Genomic DNA, 21,126 nt, shown 5'->3' with positions numbered 1-21,126 from the left:
GTCCCACCACATCAGCGAACCAAACACATAAATACACAAAAAACATACTCGGAGGCTCTAAATAAAAATCTACCTAAGCAACAGAGACCTCCAAAGCAGACATCCAAGCAAACGCTACCACAAAACAAAACACACACAACACATAACCCACAAAGTCAGTGTGCCAAGCAGCCACAGCCCTTAAGGCTGAATAACACACCTGATACTCTTGTTATAGGTGACTCTGTCAGACACACTGACGTCCAGTTCACCAGGCTGAATAAAGAGAAGGTCACAGTGAGCTGCCTGTCGGGTGCTAGGATCTGACACATAACGCAAGCACTCAGGTCACTCCAAAGCAAATACAAATATGACTCGGTCATTGTACATGCTGGTGTGAATGACCTGAGACGTACCTCCCTGGACTACATGAAAAGAGACATAGAGGAGCTCTCTGATCATGTAGCCCAGGCTGGCATGACCCTGACCTTGAGCAGCATCTTACCCTCACCTAGAATGATGCCACAGTACAAAGACAAAATGATCGATTTTAACAATTGGCTAAAATTTTGGTGTCATTCAAAGGGGATCCAGTGTCTGTCAGCCTGGGATGACATGCTCGACAAGCCACGTTGCTTCGCTAGGGACGGCTTACAACTGTCACCACTGGGCTTTCGGATATTGGCAAAGGCTCTTGCCACCCTCACACTGCCTTTTTTAGGCAAGGCTCAAAAGTCAAACCCACCCCCATAGACAGCACAAGGAACAAGAAACTAAGGGTAATGCTGCTAAACGCCAGAAGTCTTAACCTCAAGATGCACGCACTCGAAGCTCTCCTCAGTATGGAGAACATCGATATCTGTGCAGTGACAGAAACCTGGTTCAAGGCTCCAGAGAGCACCCCAGCATTACCAGGCTATACCTCATATCATGCTTTTCGCCCCCAAAACCCGGACCGAACCACAAAAGGAGGGGGAGTTTCCATATTTATCAAGGATATCCACACCTCCAGGTTAGTGGCATTGCACGAAGTATTGGAGACCATCCATGTGCAACTAACAGCGGGCAAGACTGCTTTTCAGTTTATAGCATCCTACAGACCACCCTCTCAAAGTCAGGAATCCCATTCGGCTTTCCTGAAAACATTGGAGAACATGAAGATCTCTCCGAACACCATTATATTGGGCGACTTCAACTACCCAAACATTGACTGGGAGCACTACTCAAGCCCCAGCACCTTTGCCCAAAGATTCCTGGAAATTATAAACTCAAATGCTATGGAACAACTAGTCACCACTCCCACAAGAGGGGACAACATACTAGACCTGATCATTACCCTCTATGCTCCACACCAGAAGTATATCCCTCATTGGTAAGATCAGACCATAAATTAATTTCACTGGATGTCCACATCCCGACCCCACCCCCAGCCCAGAAAACCACAGTGAAAAACTTCTCAAAAGCAAACTTCTCACTTCTCAAAACCGAAGTGGAATCCTTCAAGGCCCCAGGGCCAGTGGAAACTACAGCCCAAACTGCTGAATCCTATATAAATGCATTCTACAGACATCTCCAGGAATGCATGGATCATGCTATCCCAAACAAAACCAAGACCCAAAGGCAGGCATCCAGTCTGGTGGACCCCTGCCATAAATAAACTGTACAACAGAAGGAGAAAGCTACTACATGATAGAGCAAAATCCCTAATAGGGAAGGCATCTCTGATCAGTACTAGCAAAAAATTAAGATCCCTCATAAAATCCTCCAAGGCCAGCTTCGAGAGAAAAATTGCACAGGACATCAAAGACAATCATAAGGCTTTTTTTCAGTTATGTTAGAAACCTGGGATGCAACTCCCAGACTTGTTCTGAGTTGATAATAAACGACATAAAATACACTGAACCCACAGACATCGCCAATATCCTGGCAGACAGGTTCAGTGCAAACCCCCCCCCCCCCCAAAAAGAGCAAGTATCTATCCCGGCAGAGGGCTGTCTCCCAAACATCTCAGATGCTCAGGTGAAGGCTGCCCTCTCCAAAGCAAAAAGCACTGCTTCCATGGGACCAGATAGCGTCCCAGGTTGCGTCCTACATGAACTACAAGAGGAACTAATCCCTCAAATAAAACAGCTATACAATCTCAGCCTCACTACAGGATATGTGCCCACAGAATGGCGTACAGCAACAGTGGTCCCACTCCACAAAGGTGGAGCCTCTACAGACCCTGGAAACTATCGCCCCATAAGCCTGACTAGCTTAGTCTGCAAGGCTATGGAGATGATCATCATGGAGCTCATAAACAAAGACATTGGGGACCTACAGACACTAGATCCTACCCAGTTCGGCTTTGTCAAGGGCAGATCCTGCCTTTTGAACCTGGTTGACTTCTTTGAAACAGTCACCAAAGCCATAGATGAAGGGAAGGTAGTCCACACAGCCTATCTGGACCTTGCAAAGGCATTTGACACAATACCCCACTCGGGTATCATAGATAAGCTATCCAGCTTAAATATAAACCCCTATGTCACAAGACGGGTCGCAAACTGGCTCAAAGACAGAACCCACAGAGTGAGAGTTGCTGGAGCCATGTCAGACTCGAAACCGGTCACAAGTGGCGTCCCACAGTGTTCTGTCCTGGGACCACTCTTGTTCGGTATATACTTTTCCGAGGTACATGCAAACGTGGGAGGACTATGGCTCACCAAGTTCGCAGACGACTGCAAACTGGGTGCCATAATCAACTCTCCAGCTGACACAAACATCCTTCAAAAAGGTCTCACAGAGACAGATAACTGGTGCCAGCGCCATGGTTTAAAGCTAAATGCCAAAAAATGTATAGTCATACCCTTTGGCAAAAACAATGTGCCCACAAATTACCACAAAGGTGGAAACCCATTAAGTACAGAGAAAGTTATTAGGGACCTGGGGACCCAAGTTGATAGCAATCTCTCCTTTGAAAACCACATTGCCAAAGTGGTTAGAAAGACCTTCTACATAGCCCACCTCATCACGAAGGGTTTCACATCTAGATCAAGAGAGGTAATTGTGCCCCTTTATTCATCCCTCATCAGGCCCATCATAGAATACAATGCCCCTTTTGGGATGTACCTTACCCGACACCTGCAGCAATTAGAAAGACCCCAAAAGTGTCTCACCAAGAGGATCAAGGGTCTCAAACAGATGCCATATGCTGCTCGGTTAAAAAAACACCAGCTCTACTCAGTTGCATACCGCCTACTTCGAGGTGATCTATGCCTGACATACAAAGCTATGTCAAATCCAGAATTAATGGACATGCTCCACCTCAGTAAATCTAAATCCCTTAGAGCCACATGCTCGAGGGATTTGAACCTCAGCACAGAAATAAATAGAACTTGCTGGAGGGACAGGTTCATAACCCAGAGGCTCCCTTCGCTCTGGAATAGAATTCCAGTTCATGTGAGGCAGAGCACCTCACTGAATCTCTTCAAGAAGAATCTCGATAAGTGGATGGGGGATCGTAGGTTTGTCCCAGGGATTACTCCTGTGTCACTATTAGACAGAGGCACAGTAAACTAAACCTTAAAAAGGGCACAGTATACTCAAATCAAGGGGTGGCGTAAGCCATACAAAATCGGGCTAGGCTTATAATTGCGCCAGGGCAGATAGCCTAGTATGAGCCTATGAACCTATGACTCTATAGTACCTGTCAGGCTTCTTGGGAGCAGGAGGAAGGGTGTCAGGAGTCAAACTAGATTCCATAAAAACATCATCCACAACATCTAGGACAGGAGGAATGGCCAGAGGTCTGTGCTGTGGAAGATCTAAGAATTCCCTGAGTCTCTTTTTAGACTGAGGGTAGTCCTGACATTCCCATTGGAAATGTTCCATTAAAGTATGTAGGGTTTCCCCAAAGAAAAAGTCCTCGGGTGGAGAGGCTGAAGGAATGGATTCCTCTGCATCAGAATCCTCATAGGTAGAAAGGGCTGCATGTCTTCATATTCAGATGCATCAGAGGCATCGGACTCCTGTTCAGACAAAACTACTGGGGACAAATCTCTTTCTTTTGGAAGGGGTAGTTTGGCTTTCCCTGATCAGCATTATAAGGTCTTCCGCCATTTTAAGCATTTGAGACTGAGGCAACGAAGCAGGTGCCTGAGACTGGGTCATCGGTTTCTTGGGTGTGGCTCATATCCTGGGCCTTAGAAACTCGGTAGTTTTCAAAAGAAGGGTAGACCTGAAAGTCATCATCAGTATGTGTCGAGAAACGGTAGTGCAAAGTACTTCCTCAGATGCTGATGCTTGCTCAGTGGCTCCGGACCCATCCAAGGTAGAGACAGCCGCAGGATCCTTAGTCGATGAAAAGTCTTGCAGCATAACAGACTCCGAAAGGGTCTCAGCAGCGGCCTGTGAATCCACAGAAGTGGACATCAGGGGCTGCGAAAGCACCTCACTGAGGACTGGAGAACTGATGACTAGCTTAACGGAAGCATCGTTGGTAGGTTTGGACCTGTGCAGTCTCTGTCTTTATCCTTATGTTTTTTCAGAAGATCTGCTGTTGGATGGCTTACCGAAGCCATATCGGAATTTGAGGACTGAGAGCGAAAATATCTAACTACAATAAGGTCCCAACGACGTATAGTTCTGGCATTGAACAAAGCACAAAAATGACAGTGGGGGACATCGTGGTCTGGGCCTAAGCAAGTGACACAGTAAGAATCTCGGTGTGGTATTTGGTTTCCACAGGCGAGACAATTGTTAATCAGTTAGAACAAGAAAAAAGGATCCCCAATGGGGTATTTAGCTTTAGAAGAGTTCAATTTCAATTCGGAAAATGAAAAACACAGGTAGCGGCCGACCGGCACTTGTCCGAACTGCTTCGGGCTCCTCAGTAAGAAAGACTGATGCAATGGCAATGGCTGCCATATTTCATACTACTGACGACCTGACGTCAGTTCTGGATTGATGGCAACCGACACAAAAATACTAAGCCTCTGGTATTCAGGCAGACTGAGGGCTACCCTGGCAGGAATAACCCAAATGTGATGACTGCAACAGTGAAACATGAATAACATCTGCAACAGTATGCACTAATCACAAGGGTGGTCGATCAACTAACCCTAGAATCTACAGACCCATCAGTATGACAAATATAATATGTAAAGCCATGGAACAGCAAGGACATCGGCAACCCACTGACACTGAACCTATCCCACTTTGGCTTTGCCAAGGGAAGGTGTTGTCTACTTAACCTGGTAGACTTCTTTGAGGGGGTCATTCAAGGCAATGGATGAGTGGGAAATAGTACACACCACCTACCTTGACCTGGCTAAAGCATTTGATACAGTACCCCACTCAGGTATTGCTGACAAACTCTATAAACTAAAACAAAACAAAAAAACGAGCAGCAGAAACGTTTGTTAATTTAATAAGTATAAAAAGCAAAGCTATCGGGTTTCTCCTTCCTCGGTGCATAAAAACATGATTTCAAAACCATTCTTTAAATATACACATATGAGACAGCCAACCAAGCATAACAAAAATCAATTAATCAATTGAATAATCAATTAAGCAATACAGAAATGCAAATCAATGCATCATCATTTGCTTTTTTTTGCAACACCGGTTTCAGATTTACTGCCCCATTCAGACCTGGATGTCTTAGCTACATGGCCTCAGCAAGACACACAGAGGAAAATGACTGTAAATAAATTAAAATATGTATTAGCTTATAATAATAGATCACAAGATATTGAAAAAATTACTAGAAAGTATTGGAGTGTACTATTAACTATACCTGAAATGAAAGGGGTTGCAAATGATTACCCTGAATTTGCCTATAGGAATGAGAAAAACATTAAAAGTAGACTCTGTTATAAGGAACTACTGGTAGATAGGTATAAGGAAAAGTTTAAAAATTCTAGGAAAGGCACTTATCCTTGCCTTGGGTGTAGTTGTTGTAAGGATATAGTCACTGACTCTTCCTTTACACACCCCATTAGTCAAAGAAGATACATTTTTGATAATTACGTTAGTTGTACCACGACACATATAGTTTACTCGGCTACTTGTATATTATGTCCAGCATTTTATGTGGGGAAATGTTCTAGAATGCTGAAAGAACGAATTACAGAACACAGGTCTGTGATTAAAAGGAATGTAGAAACAAATGCTTTGGCAAAACATATGTTGGATAAATGGGACATGCACAGATTCAAGTTTAGGGTTATAAAAGTGTTGCATAAAAATATAAGAGGTGGGGATATGAACAAAATAAGTTGGAAAATGCCGAGTTTGCTTAGATTTTAGAGCTGAATGTCGATAAGACTCCAGGTCTGAATGGGGGCAGTAAATCTGAAAACGGTTTTGCAAAAAAAGCAAATGATGTTGCATTGATTTGCATTTCTGTATTGATTAATTGATTATTTAATTGATTAATTGATTTTTTGTTATGACTGATTGGCTGTGTCAGATGTGTATATTTAAAGAATGGTTTTGAAATCATGTTTTTATGCACTGAGGAAGGGGAAACCCGAAAGCCTTGCTTTTTATACTTATTAAATTAACAAATGTTTCTGCTGGTTGTTTTTGTTTTATTTGTTCTTACTGAATGCAGTTTGCTGCAGTTTTTCTTTTTTGTTTGTAACTCTATAAGCTAGACATAAATCCCTACATAACACACTGGATTGCCAGATGGCTCATAGACAGGACCCAAGAAGTCAGGACTGGTGAGACCACCTCCACTAAGAGACCAGTAACTACTGGAGTCCTCCGGGGTCTGTGCTGGGCCTGCTCCTATTTGGCATCTGCTTCTCAGAAGTCAAAGCTAATGTGAAGGGCCTCTGGCATCCCAATCTTACAGATCACTGTAAATGGGAACTATCAAAGATCCCTGTCATGACACTAACATTCTGTAAGATGGTTTAACACAGAAATGTGAATGCTGCCAAAGTCACAGATTAAAACTCGGTGCCAAGAAGTGCATTATAGTGGCCTTTGAAAACATACAAACAAGCTAATTACCACGTTGATAAAACACCCCTAAAAACTGACCCAGTACTTGGGGATCTGGGAACATATGTGGACAGTAATCTGGCCTTAAACCAACATGTAGCCAAGACAGTAAGAAAATCATTCTATGTCACCCAACTTATAGGTAAAGGCATGGCATCCAGGTCCAAGGAAGTAATAGTACCATATAGGTGGCAGTACACTAAACACCGAAAGTGTGATAAGAGACTTAGGGACACAGGTGGACAGCGGTCTCATCTTCGATAACCACATCACCACAACAGTCAAGAAATCCTTCTATGTGGCACACCTCATCACTAAGGGCTTTTCATCCAGAAAAACGGAGGTCATTGTCCCACTGTACTCTTCCCTCATTAGACCCATTATAGAATACACGCCCCATTTGGTATGTACCTCTCAAGACATCTGCAACAACTGGAAAGGCTACAGAAATGCCTCACTAAAAGAATCACAGGCCTAAAGCAGATGCCCTACGCTGACCACCTTAAAAAACTCCAGCTATAATCTGTTGCATATCGTGTACTCAGAGGCGATCTCTGCTTAACATACAAGGCCATGTCAAACCCAGAGCTGTTGGACATGCTACACTTAAAGAAATCCCAATCCCTCAGAGCCACACACCCCAGGCATCTAAACCTTATCATCACAATAAACAAAACATGCTGGAGGGATAGGTTTCTGACCCAGAGACTCCCCAGACTCTGGATTAGATTGCCCATACATGTCAAGCAGAGTGACTCTTTGGCCCTCTTCAAAAGGAACCTTGACAATTGGATGGGAGAAAGGAAATTCACCCTGGGGATCACATCAGTCGCCCTGCTACACAGGGGTCCAGGGAAGTAAATAGTGTGGGAAGAAATAGCCAGGGAATTGTTATGGATAGGCTTGTATAGGCCCTAGGGCTGATAGCCTAGTACTAACCTATGAACCTAAGTACCACTTTACCCGGCCCTTATCAGACCCATCATTAAGTACAATTCCCAGTTTGCCATGTACCTGACCAGACATTAGCAGCATTTAGAATGCCCACAGAGGTTCCTCACCAGCAGAATTTAGAGTATTAACACACTGTCCTACACAGATCACTTTAAGACCCTATCTCTATACTCAGTCTCCTACAGGTTTTTGAGAGGTGATCTATGTCTGGCATACAAAGCATCCACAAATCCAGCCTTGCACATCTTCAAAATGAATAGCACCAGAAACACCAGATTCAAGGATTAAAACTTTGCCTGCTACATAAATAGAACATGTTGGCAGGATAGATATGGGTCTCAAAGGATCACCAAGCTATGGAATAAGCTCTTCAACCATATTAGCACAGTTCCTTCCTGATCCTATTCAAACCTAACCTTGACTACTGGATGGGAAACCAAATTCATCTCTGGTCTGGCCATCATGCCTCTGATGGACAGAGGTTGACAGTAAGTAAAATATTCCCTAGCTAACATACCCCCGCAACAAAACTCTTAGCTACCTCCTAACTGACATAGACATCTTAACAGGCAAACAAATGTACACAGGGTCACAACTGGATTGCATTGAGCAGTTGGCTTATAAAAGCTATGGTGGTCATTAGCCTAGCACATACCTATGAACTTATAAGTCTGATTTTAAGTACACATTTTTAAGTGTAAAATGCAGCTATGTATAATTCTACCTTGAAGATGACAAAGATACAAATTAGAAAATCAAAGATTATATTTTGGAACAACAACATTAAATGTTCTAATGCTGAAACTAACTATATGCTCATAAATTGAACCAAATGTTGTTCCCTAGTACAGCCATTCTGTAATGGAACTTGCACATACCCACATATTTATCTAGTTCCTCCTTAAAGATGGATAATAACTTCCAATATTTCATGGGATATAAAGTTTATTCCAACAGCAAGGGAGATATTTGGTAATGAGTAAGTCAAACCTGCTATTTCTTTTAATGCAAGATTTAAGTCTGACTGTGTTTATAGTCATGTAAACCTTCCCTTCTGTATATTTTGCACAGAATTTCAAACAGAAGACACTTAATTATGGAAGGGATGCTCCCTCCAAGAAGTTGATACAAAACCAACAACTGGCACACCTCTCATATACAGTCTCTTCATTTAGTAGTTCATCATCAATCAGCATGACGCAGTTCATGCACTGCCTCAAGACTCAAGTGCTATACGGCTGGCAGCTGGTCAAGGCTTTGCGGTGTTCACTCTGCATTTAAAAGTAAGTGAGGATCTAAAGAGGTGCTAGGTTAAGTATTACAGCTGTGGAAGTTTGTAGGACTGGTTAGATGTTACGCATAAGTCCATGCTGCTCAGCACAACTGGTACTCTGGTGCAGATCAGTGCAACTAAAAGGACACTTGCAAGCAGTTTAGACAAAGTGGAAATAGATAAGTAACTCGCCGATTTTATAAGATGGTACCCTTACTGTAGTACATGAAGAAAGGATTGTACTTGTGCATACTAACTGCTATGGAAAGTACAGCTGTGTAAGTTATCATAGCATATTAGATGTTCCAATAGATCACGGGTCCTACTTTCATTGCAGTCCACCAGTTTCCAAAAGCTAAGGGTACCGTTCAAGCTCTCCAATGGTACGGAGCTCAAGCAGAGCTCTATAAAAACAGAGCTGGAGAGTGAAAAGCATCAGAGAATTTTTTACCCAGGAGGGATACAAGAACCCAGAAGAACAATTCTAGGAAACAAATTAAACTGTGACAAAAACAGAAAAGGGCAGAGAAATACCCCGGCAACACCAAAAAAAAGAAGCAAGAAAAAGGGGGCTGGAGGGGGGTGGAGACTACTGCAACAGGGATCTATTATAACATTTAATAGGTTCATAATAATTAATGCTATGGGAAGCTTCACTTACACAGCTGTACTGTGTTCAAACATTGATCACTGCTACAGTAGCCTAAGCAGGTCGATTATCATAGCTTAGAGAAGAAAAGGACAAAAAGGCAGGAGGCCAATGAACTAAGAAACCAGGAGACCCTGGAGAATGGTTGGAGCAAAACCTATTCTGAACCTGAAGAATGAATCCAGCTTCTAGTGCTTTGTAAAAGTGTGTACAGGGGACCATGTTGGTGCCACTAAAATACTTCTAGAGTTCTTCCCTTGCCAGAAAGCCACTGAAGAAGCCAACGCCTTTGTGGAATGGGCTGTAACCCTACCTAAAGTGACTTATTATGGTGAGTGTAAAAAAGGCAATAGCATTAGACAACCACCTAGAAATGGTCTGTTTTTGAAATTGGTTGTCCTTTCCTCTTACCTTCATAGGAGACAAACAGCTGACCAATTTTCTTGAAGTTTGGAATTTTGTCTAGACAGTATTTGAGCTGCCTGTGGATAAGTGTGAAAGATCCTTTCCCTCCTGTTACATTCGAAAATGAAACCTGTAATATTAACATTCTGGCTTAAAGTAAACTCTGAGATCACTTTAGCCATAAAGACAGGATTTGTTCCCAAAGAAACCCTGTCCCTGTGGAAAATAAAGTAGGGTTTACTCATAAGAGCTTATAACTTGGATAGTCTCCTGGCAAACAACAGAGCAATGGGTAAAACAGTCTTCCAAGTTAAGAACCTCAAATCAGCCTAATCAGCTGGTTCAATAGCAGACTTAGTAAGCTTTATTTATGTATTTACTTATTTCCTTTTGTTTATATCCGCGGTGGTGCTGCGATAGCGTTGTTGCCTCACAGCAAGAGGTTCTCCCATTCGATTCTTAGCTGGAGTGCGAGGAGTGCCTTCTGTGTGGAGTCTGCATGTCCTCCCCGCGGTCGAGTGGCATTCCGAAAGACATGCGTGAAAGGGCGTGCCTTAGTTGAAGGTTGGGTGTCGAGCTGGCAACTCGGCACTGTAAAAATCGATTGCCAATCATTAGCGTACCAGAGTTCCACTGTGGTGACCCCTAGCCGGGAAAAGCTGAAAGACAGACAGCAGCAACTTATTTCCTTTTGTTTACCAGGAAATTCTGACTGGGCTTACAGACCTGTTTTCAGTGGAGGCCTAGGGAGTAAAGCTCCATTATAACAAATGGGATACAATGATAGCTTTAGAGGATTGTGGTCAGGTCACTGATCATAACATGATAATTATGTGTTAGAGACATGGATGCCATGAAATTCACCTTAAGTGCGAAGTTTGAGAGGTAAACTTCTTGGCATCCATGTCAAGAACACATAATGAAGAGTTACCGATCACAGTTCTTTGTGATGCATGGTGCTTTATCTGTTCCATGTACTACTAGTTACAGAAAGAAGAGGAGAGGAAAAAAAAAAAGAAAACGCTAAATGTTTTGACAGCTTTCAAAGCCTTAAATAACTTGAGGGCACTGTCAAAAAGATGGTGTAATGCTTTCCGTTACATTTACACTCACCTTTCATGGCTCGCAATAGTCCATATTTTTGCAGAATGTCCAGATTTTTGCCTCCTTTGTTGGGTCTGTTCTTCATAAAGTCTGTGGCTGACTAATCACAGAGGACTGAAGTCACTGAATAGTGACATACATTTGAGCATCAGAGTTTGTACCTTAAAAAAAAACTTTCAGTGAACACATCCTAGCTACTTTCTAAGTTTGTAAAAGGAAGGAATACATTATCCCTTTTGACATCAATGCTGCACGGTCATTTACTGGTCAATACTGGCAGATTTGTCTGTCTAGCACTAGACCCAACTTAAATTCAGCAGGGTAACAATTGTTAAGGTCAGGTCATGCACCATTTTTACATTTAACTGATTAGTCTTTTTCTGAATTTCGGAATGTGATCACCATGATCCATGCACTATAAAGCAAATATATATTTCATAGATTAAAAAAAAGAAAAAGCAAATCAAATAAACAACATAGCAAATTAGAATTGCACAAATAAGAAAAGGTAAACTATGAATAGACATTTGTTACAAAGAGACTATATATATCTATCTATCTATATATCTATATATATATATATATATATATATATATATATATATATGTGTGTGTGTGTGTGTGTGTGTGTGTGTGAGCAATAACCAAGAAAAATTGAGCTTTTGCTTTTTTTTTTCATAATAGATAAGAGCGGAAAAGTAAATTCAGACAGTGAGTCTGTGAAAAAAGAAAGACGGGATATTGAGATGAGATAAGATGTGATATCTGAGGTTCTACAGATTAGGAATAGGAAGTTGGGTGGGAGAGAAAGAAAATTTTGGTAAAAGTAAGAAAGGTTAGTCAGAATGTGAGCAAGAGCATAGCCAGGTGAAAAGTTAGGTGCTGTTTTAGGTTGTGCTTAAATGTTGATGTACTACTGTCTAGATTTAGTGTAGTGAAGATAGAGTTCCAGTGTCTGCAAATACAGCAAGAATAGAGTTAATCACTTGCTGCATTATGGGATTTGGAGGTGGCTAAGAGATTTTTTATGCAAGATCAAGGGTTTCTTGGAGGGAAGTAATGTTTGAGGATGTTTTGTAATGAAGGGCAGGCATCAGGGTTTGTGAACTATTTTATAAGCAGTAAGCACTTGGTAGTAGGTAATGTAATTAAGTAATTCTACCCATTTTAAGTTATTCCGTGCTAATGCAGTGGTGAGTGCAGTATGGACAGCTGGATGTAAATTCGGCTTTTTTATTGTAACAAGCTTGTAATATAAACTTCTGATTAGTTAGTATGGGTGATGCAGAGAGGAGAGGTGGGAGAAGGTATGAGGCTGGTAAAGTTTTTCTGGAAATGTTTGTTTCATGTAGAAATCCCAGTTTTTGGTGAGTTTTTGATGGAACGATTGTGTAGGTCATATTTTAGGTTATCTATTATGACACCTAGTAGTTTTGAAGTCGATATTTTCTATTTTGATACAGTTGGCTGTGGTGATACTAAAAGATAGTTTGCATGTAGATACAGATTTAGACTTTTGTGTGGGTTCAGATTTAGATGTAAAGAACATTAATTTATTTAGCTTTTTAGGCATTTAGGAGTAGTTGGTGGTTTCTTATCCATGACTCACTGGAAGAGAATAAGTCTTGAGTCTTTTATTGAAGTAGTGGGAGCCTTGTGGCAAAGCATATGAGGGTGGCATCATCAGCATATTGGACAATTGAGCCTAGTTTGGTGGTCTTGTGAAAGTTGTTTGCGAAAATGCTGAAAAGTGGCAGGCCAAGAACTGAACCTTGGGGCACAACTACAATGATAGGAAGAAAGTAGAGAGGTCTTGTTTCCATTTAACAGTCTGTAGTTCGTTGGAGAGAAAGCTATGGAAGCAGGAGAGAGAGGACTAGGATACTGATAGGGAAGATCGTTCATTAATTGGTTGCTAATGGGAAATAGTATCAAATGCTTTTGACATGTCCAAAAAATACAAGACACAAGGCTACCATTATTTCTATTAGGGTTATTGTTTTTGTGAAATTAAGTAGGGTGATGGCTGTGCTGTGGTGTGGTCAGAAACAATGTTTTGTGGGGTAGAGGAAATTGTTGTTGGTCAGATGTGCTAGGAGTTGGGAGTGTATATACATTCTTCTATTAGATATGGGAGGTAAAATTGCTATCTGACGGTAGTTGGAGAGGTCAGTGGCTGTCCAATCTTTGCGTAGAAGTATGATGTGAAATCTTTTTCAGATATATGGGACATATTTTTTTAAATGGATCTATTTATAAATGGAGACTGGGTACGCAAGGGCACAGGATACAATTTTTATATGATCTGGAGGTAAACTGTTTGCAGTGTGAGCTGAGGGTTTCAGTTTTTGGAGATGTTTTTTCATAGTGGAAACTGGTACTGTATGAAGAAGAGAGGTTGTGATTATGGATGTTGGGGATAAGTAAGGGTAGTTTGCCATTTTGTTTCAAGTAAAGACAAAATAGATCAAGTGAAATTGTTGTTAAATTGCTTGGCTATGGGGTCACTTCTGATATTGGTCATAGGTGATGAGGTGGTAGACTGTCCAGGGAAAAGTACTTTTTTTTTTATATAATACTGCTTGGGGTACTGATGATGATTATTTTGGAGTTTAAGAATGTAATTGGATTTGGCTGATTGGACTTTTTCTTAGTGTAATTTCTACGTTGTCTATAACTCTGCCAGTTTTGTTGCGTTTTCTCTCCTTTCCACATTTTCCTGGCTTTGTCTCTCTCTATTCAGTATTTCTTTAAACTGTCACTCTCATATGTTAATGTTGGGGTCTATATTAAAAGACCGAAGGGGTGTTTCATCGAACATCTCTTGGTCGACATATAAAGAGTGAACGCACTAAAGCGCGAATGCTCAATACAGCAATTTCTTTCCCTGGGAAAGAAATCACTTGGCCATCTCGGTGAGTTTGCCCCTTTCCTCACTGTAGTGCAATCTCGGGAGTTGGTATATTTAGTTGGGGGGTGTGGGCATAGCAATGCACCCCATGTTGTTATGTCTGAAAGTGTGTGTGTGTGTGTGTGTGTGTGTGTGTGTGTGTGTGTGTTTTTTTTTGTGCTAGAGATTTCTTTCCCAGGGAAAGAAATCGCTGTTTTGAGCATTTGCGTTTTAGTGCATTTGCTCTTTATGTGTTATCCAAGAGGTGTTCTATGAAACACCCCTTTGGTCTTTTAATATAGACCCCAACTTTAACATATGAGAGTGACAGTTTAAAGTTGTAAAGGTTTAAGTAGTAATAGAATACATTTTCTTCTGCAACCTATTCATTAATTTCCTATACCTTTCGGGGGAATGGTGAAGCAGTTGTAACCTGTCTAGCAGGAAAAGATTGGGATGGATGGATCTGCTTTAGGATTAGAAAACAGGCACTAGTGTTATCTAGGGTACCTTGTATCACTTGCCAGACTGCCTGGGTGTAGAAGGCTGATGATCAGGTAAGGAAAAAGCAGCAAGGAAATCATTCTCTAAGGCAGGTAAGACAGGACAGATGGCCACAGTTTTTGGCATCCCTATCGTAATAAATTTTTTGTGCCTCGGGAACTTCACTTAGTCTTACTGGAAAACCTCTGTCATGTTAGATGAATCTCAACAGGGAAATCTGATGGAACTGTCCTTTTTAGCAGAGAACTATGACTGAGCAGAATTTCATGAAATACAATCATCTTCCTGCAATGTCTGCTTTTCAGACTGAAATTACTGGCCAGAAAGGGAAGATGCTCTTTTTCCTTTTCTTGCCTAAAGAATGAGAGGGCAAAGAAAAAGCATTACTAAGTTCTTTGGCAAATCCCTACAAGTCTCCCTTGTCCACAGAAACAGAAACAAGAGGCTGAAAGCTTATCTCACTAAACACACCTGTAACACTGCCCTTCCTTGGCAAGTGAAATCCCTTCACCTGTCCCTTCCCCTAACAATGACAAAATGGCTCTCCCTTACCTGTCAAGGGTATCCCTACAGCCACAGAGCATGTGGTGTAGCCCATGGTCTTTGGTGGCAGAAAAAGTTACACCAAGAGGGCTGGGGCGAGTGATATAGAAGATCGGACAAATAACAAGCATCTACAGCAGAATCACCCACCAGTATCTCAGGCAAAAAGGTAGAACAAACTGATAGTTTGTTAGCACAATATCTAGCATATTATTTCACTCAGCAGGCCATCAAAAGTAATTTATATTCAGAAGGTTGAGGTAACATTAGGAGTATTTCTTTTAGTAGTAAAATTATTACAGTCAACTGTGAGATAAATGAAGTCCCTGTAATTGAGTTGTTATAGTTAATGGTTGATTTATGAAGTTCTGATAGGAAACCTTCATATTCTTTGAGGGTTATGACAAAAATTATTATTTGAGTTTATGACTATCTGGACACGTAATAAATCTAGCTTTTACATTTTTTATGGACAAAAATAGACAGTGCTCATCCACTTGCACCAAATTAGCGCGAGTGGTAGGAATTACATCCTGGGATATGTAAACTCCGTGAAAGACTTTGAATCGGGGTTTAAGTGTTGATGAAAATGCCACACCATACACAAAACAGGTAATTTTCATAGGTTCATACATTTGTACTAGGCTACCTGCCCTTGTGGACCATTTTAAGCCTAGCCAATTATCCCATGTGAGAATCAAACCTTACACTTGTGTCTATAAGGTAAAAACCTTAACCATTATGCCAATCTCCCACCCTCAGATAATAACCTGAGGTCAAAATCAAACCTTGTACCTCATGTCTATGATGTGAATATCTTAACCATTATGCCAAATCCACCCTCCATTTTAATGCCAAAATATGTGAAAGTACCATATTTGTGCAATTGTTTTCTGGCACACAAAATATGTATAGCAAGATGGTTACAAAATGTTCTACAATGAAAGAAACAAATTACCTCAAAACATAACAGCAGTAAGACTAAAGGCTAATTAAGAAATGAAAATACATTTCTCAAACTGCAGTACTAAAGAGCTAGTGGAAGACAATGTCACCTTAAGCTCAAGTGATGTACACAGAATACATTCAGAATGTTGACTGCAAGAAAGAAAAGAAGGAACATCAAAACACAGCATATCGACACAACACAAATTAAATACAACATGTGCTATTGCGGGGGGTCAAGACCCACTGCGCCTACCCACACCCCCTGCAATATATATATATATATATATATATATATATATATATATATATAAAAATGTGTGTGTGCATATATAAACATATATATATATATATATATATATATATATATATATATATATATATACACACACACATACACATATACATACACACACACACAAATATATATAGCCGAGATCATATGATCAACTTTCGAAATGTCGAGCATGCGGAACCGGCATCTCCGTACAGTGCAGAATGGAAAGATTTCCATCTTCCTCACTGTAGTGTGATCTCAGAGTTGGTATATTTAAACTCCGGGGGCTGTGGGGGCGAAGCCCCCCACAGGAGATGCAGGGGGACTTGCCCCCCTGATAGCAGTGTGAAGATAAGTGATTGTTGTTTTTTTTTTTTTTTTTTTTTTTACATGGTCGACATTTCGAAAGTCGATCATATGGTCTCGGCCATATGGTCTTCGACTTTCTGAAATGTTGACCATGTAAAGTAGACCCATATTTTATATATATATATATATATATATATATATATATATATATATATATATATATATATATATATATATATATATATCCACAAACTCTTTTTCCCATTTTTGCACATGGAGTCGAGGTTTACACTACTGGGTGGCTAGCCGTGCCATGGCTGTTCTTCCATACCAAATACTCACATGGACAATCACACCTATTATATATAAATCTATGTGTGCATGTATAATTGTTTCACCTCTGTTAACTGTAGACAACCTAGAGAAGTTAGGAGCTCAGTGAGTGGTTCAATGAAATCATTCCGACACTCCTCCTCAGGCACACACCCTAAATGAAATGCGTGTGTCTGTGATGAAAAATGCCAAGGTCAAGTTTAGTGACAATCATTTTAAACAGTGGAATGAAACTGAATGATATACTAGACTGTTAGGTTACATTAAAATCTAATAACACACTGCAGAGTATGGTGTCTGAATCATTCTTCAAAATGGTTATGAGACCAAGCACTAAAACTGATGAAGCACTACTAATACACAAAGCACCATAAGTAATGAAAAACAAAGCTTACCCAAGTGAAGATGGAAAAGAATGAAAAAGTAATGGCTGCTCGAGCGGCATCTGCCCCTTCTTTTAAAGGGTTATCTTCAGGTTTTGCGACTTGCCACTGATTGGCCAGAAAACAAAATCCAACAAACCAGAGGAATGCCCAGAAAGCTATAAGAAATAACAAAAAAGTACTAAGATACTAATTTTATTTGAGACTTCTGTTTCTTTCATTGCTTCTTGTCATGAATAAAAAATCTTAACAAGACATGTGCAATTATTTTGTTTCAAAACTGTTCAGAGGGATGCACTTTGCATCAACAGTTCTCCAAATATACATGTACCAGACTAAGTACATAGTGGTTTTACAGTTTTCTAAAAATCCTGACGTCACTGCTTAATTCATGAAAACTTTCTTCAGGCTTGAATTCAGTTTTTCAAACATACAGAATGAATGTGAGCATTTAAGTACACCATTTTTAGTCACAGCTGCTGACAGAGAGTTGCTAATAAGGTTGTTGTACTCCAGCAATGAAATGACTCCACTGCACTGTAAACATCTGCTTCCACCCTAAGTACTTAACAGTTTGCTGCACTTAGAAGGGTACAGAGAATCTAGTCATTTACACCATGCAGCCCATACAGTGTTTCTTGGTAGCTTCATTTATTTTCTCCGTGACCAGCCTAAATCTTTCAAATGCCGGGATGTTATGGCTAGGGCTAAGTAGGACACTGTCTATAAAGTGCAGATGCAGTTTCTGGTGTATCTAACAAATCAGACCAAGGAAACCTCAAGACACAGTTACAAGGGGGCTTTTACTACAAAGGCTTTCAGTAGGCAGAGTGAGAAAGTGTGGTCACATGTTTACCCTAGAAATACATGCTAGGTCACACAGTAGTAACCAGCTGTTGCAGAATGTTTAAAATGAGGTGGCAAGCAAAGGGTGTGGGTCTGAATGATCATGACTACAGCCGTAAAAAAGACATACTACATAGTGCTGTATGGTCAGTTAATCAAAAAATCTGTATGAGAATGCTAAAGACCCCCTTCTTGGAAAAGTACACAACTCTCACATGTAGAACCAAAAAAGACACCGAATAATACAACAGCAGTATATTTCCGTTATGCTAAATTTCACTTACACAACTGTACTATGTTCATACATCACTGTTGGAATAGCCTATTGGGGCTAGATTACCACAGCTTTTGAAAGAAAAGGAAAAAAAATGGAGGGGGCCAGTAAACTAAGACTCCAAGAATCCCAGGATAATGGTAATAGTAAAGCCTGCTATAGACCTGGAGTAGAAATCCAGTTTTGGTGTGAAGAGTAGGAAAACAGACTTTTCTTGTACTGAGTGAACACTCACCTTAAGACCTCCTAACCTTTCAGGGGCTGATGCAAATCACAGATGTAAGCACTAGCTTTGAATCACACAGGCCTGCCTATATGATAATGGAATTTCTGGTGCTGATGGCTGTGTGTATCAGCTTAGAAGTCTTGTCTGACTCCTCTGGTATCTCTTCAGACATGACAAAATCAATTTACCCTACATACAGCCATTTACATTTCTCAATCCTGCTTTAAGCCATTCAGTTTTATGTATGGTGTTCTTTCTTTAGGTAGCTTATTTCACACCACTACCAAATTATTGCTCTCTCCACTTACGGTACTATAGCACTTTAAGAGTTTTGTTGCCATTTACCAGATGCAGTTCTTCACCCTTTTTATAACTTTCAAGTACATAACCATACCAGTGTTACACTGCACCATTTTACGTTTTCTCTTAAGCATTTAGGTTTCCAGGCTTTTAGCATGAATCCAGACCCACTCAACTTCAGCCGACGTGTTGCCCTTTTTTGTGGTACAACTTGCAAACTCAAGCAGTTTGCAATGAGATTCTAGGATCACATACTGTAAATCTGATCAGTGCAATGACATGGTTACCACCACTCATCTCTCTTTTAGCACAGATTAGCTAGGTACTGTTTTTACTCTTGTCTTATATTTCATGATGTCTCGAAGTATTTGTATTGTACTAGACAGTGTGCTTCACATGAGTTGATTTTCTGGATTTAAACAATGCACATGTGCAATTAGCCATGTTTATATTGTCGGCATAGTAAAACAAGTACCATAGTTTGTAGAAGCACTGGCTATTTTGTTGTACAAGCTCTCTTGATAATTCCTAGTGGTAGCCCTTAAAGTATAGGAAAACAATTGAGTATGATCACTCCTGTCCATTTTGTCCTTCAGTGCAAAGAAACCATGTTCCTGCAGGAGGATTTCCTTATGTTGTGTATTGTAAAGGAATATATCCAATAACTGCTTACAGAATGTATTACTTTTGTCAGCTGGGTTAGGTTCATTAAACAAGGCCTATTTTCAGGGCAGACCTGATGTGGTATTCATAATAGCTAGGGGGTAACTTGGTGAGGTCACAGGGGGGATTTTCCAATGTCTTCTTCTCACATATCACCTTGGATTTGTTGGAGTGATATAAGAATTGCCTTTTGTTTTCTTTTGGAAGCGTACTGTGTGGATATAAAAATAAAGCTCAACTTCCTTTTTTTCCCACAGAGCCATTATATCTTTTACTTCCACTTGTACTACAACAAAGTCAGGCAGATGGAACGCCTAGTTAACATCTCACCCAAAAGATGGCTGCACTTCAGGACTGCAACCCAACCCATTATGCTGCACTACAAATGGTATGAGGACAGAACCCACCACAGTTTTCTGATTTTTCAAACATCAAAAAACAGTATGGTATCTGCTGGGCCACTGACAAGGACAGGACTTACAGCCCAAACTGCCAGAAGTGTGTGCAATGCTGTAGAACAGATGACAAAATAATTTGCAATATTACAGTTTTGTAATCAACATTTCATTTATCCTATACCAATTATGAATGTAAATGTACACCCACATTAAATGCTTTGAATTCTGATAAAAAGCTTTGCTACTCTTTCATAAATTTTTACTATTTTCCTTAGAAAGTTCACCATAAAAGTACATCATAACATTTGGGTTTACCTACCTACTGTTTTCATATGATCCAGACAGATTTTTCCAGTGGTTGCCCTCTGACCTGCAAGTGCTAACACATGCCCTGCACTACCAACAGTGATGATGCAGATGGCATGGGAATCCCACATAAAACACAAGTGTAACACTCTCTTCAGTTTTCTTGAGTTAGGGTTCCACACGAGAAATTGTCCTTGCAGTTGTCAAGGAAAGTACAGAGACTGATGTTAGTATTAGTAAAAAAGCACAGTTGTGAAAGATTTGCAAACTTATAAACGGTACATTAACCACATACAATTCCCAACAAAATGATGGATGAGTGGAGCTTTACTGTTACAGTAAGTACTTCAAGCAAGAGTACTATCTTCTTTTGGGAGGGTCATTATAACACTAAACTGTAACATTTAGGTAGAATCTAAAGCAGCACGTAAAGTACTCATGCAAAGTGACTAGTCCCAGGATGCTCTGTAGCACAGACATGTCAAAACCTGTCCTTCCCCTGGGTTGTGAGTCCAGCTGAAAATATCTTAAAAAATGAGTGTCACCTAGCCCCCTGGGCTGTGATTCCACCT

At 40.5% G+C, this 21,126-nt stretch overlaps 1 protein-coding gene across 2 annotated transcripts in view; it reads right to left on the bottom strand.

The window, feature by feature from the left end:
• SYNGR1 (synaptogyrin 1) overlaps positions 1-21,126 on the bottom strand; it is a 607,262-nt gene that overhangs the window by 130,060 nt on the left and 456,076 nt on the right. For both annotated transcript variants that reach the window (XM_044066862.1, XM_044066872.1), the window contains exon 3: positions 17,554-17,699. In XM_044066862.1, the coding sequence (XP_043922797.1) occupies positions 17,554-17,699 (146 nt within the window). The remainder of the gene's footprint in view (positions 1-17,553; positions 17,700-21,126) is intronic.

This window comes from Protopterus annectens, chromosome 1.part0 (assembly GCF_019279795.1).
Source record: "Protopterus annectens isolate FY-2018-M chromosome 1.part0, PAN1.0, whole genome shotgun sequence".
Taxonomy (NCBI): Eukaryota; Metazoa; Chordata; order Ceratodontiformes; family Protopteridae; genus Protopterus; species Protopterus annectens.
Note: the sequence above shows the minus strand (reverse complement) of the source record. Positions and strands in the feature narration are given on the sequence as shown.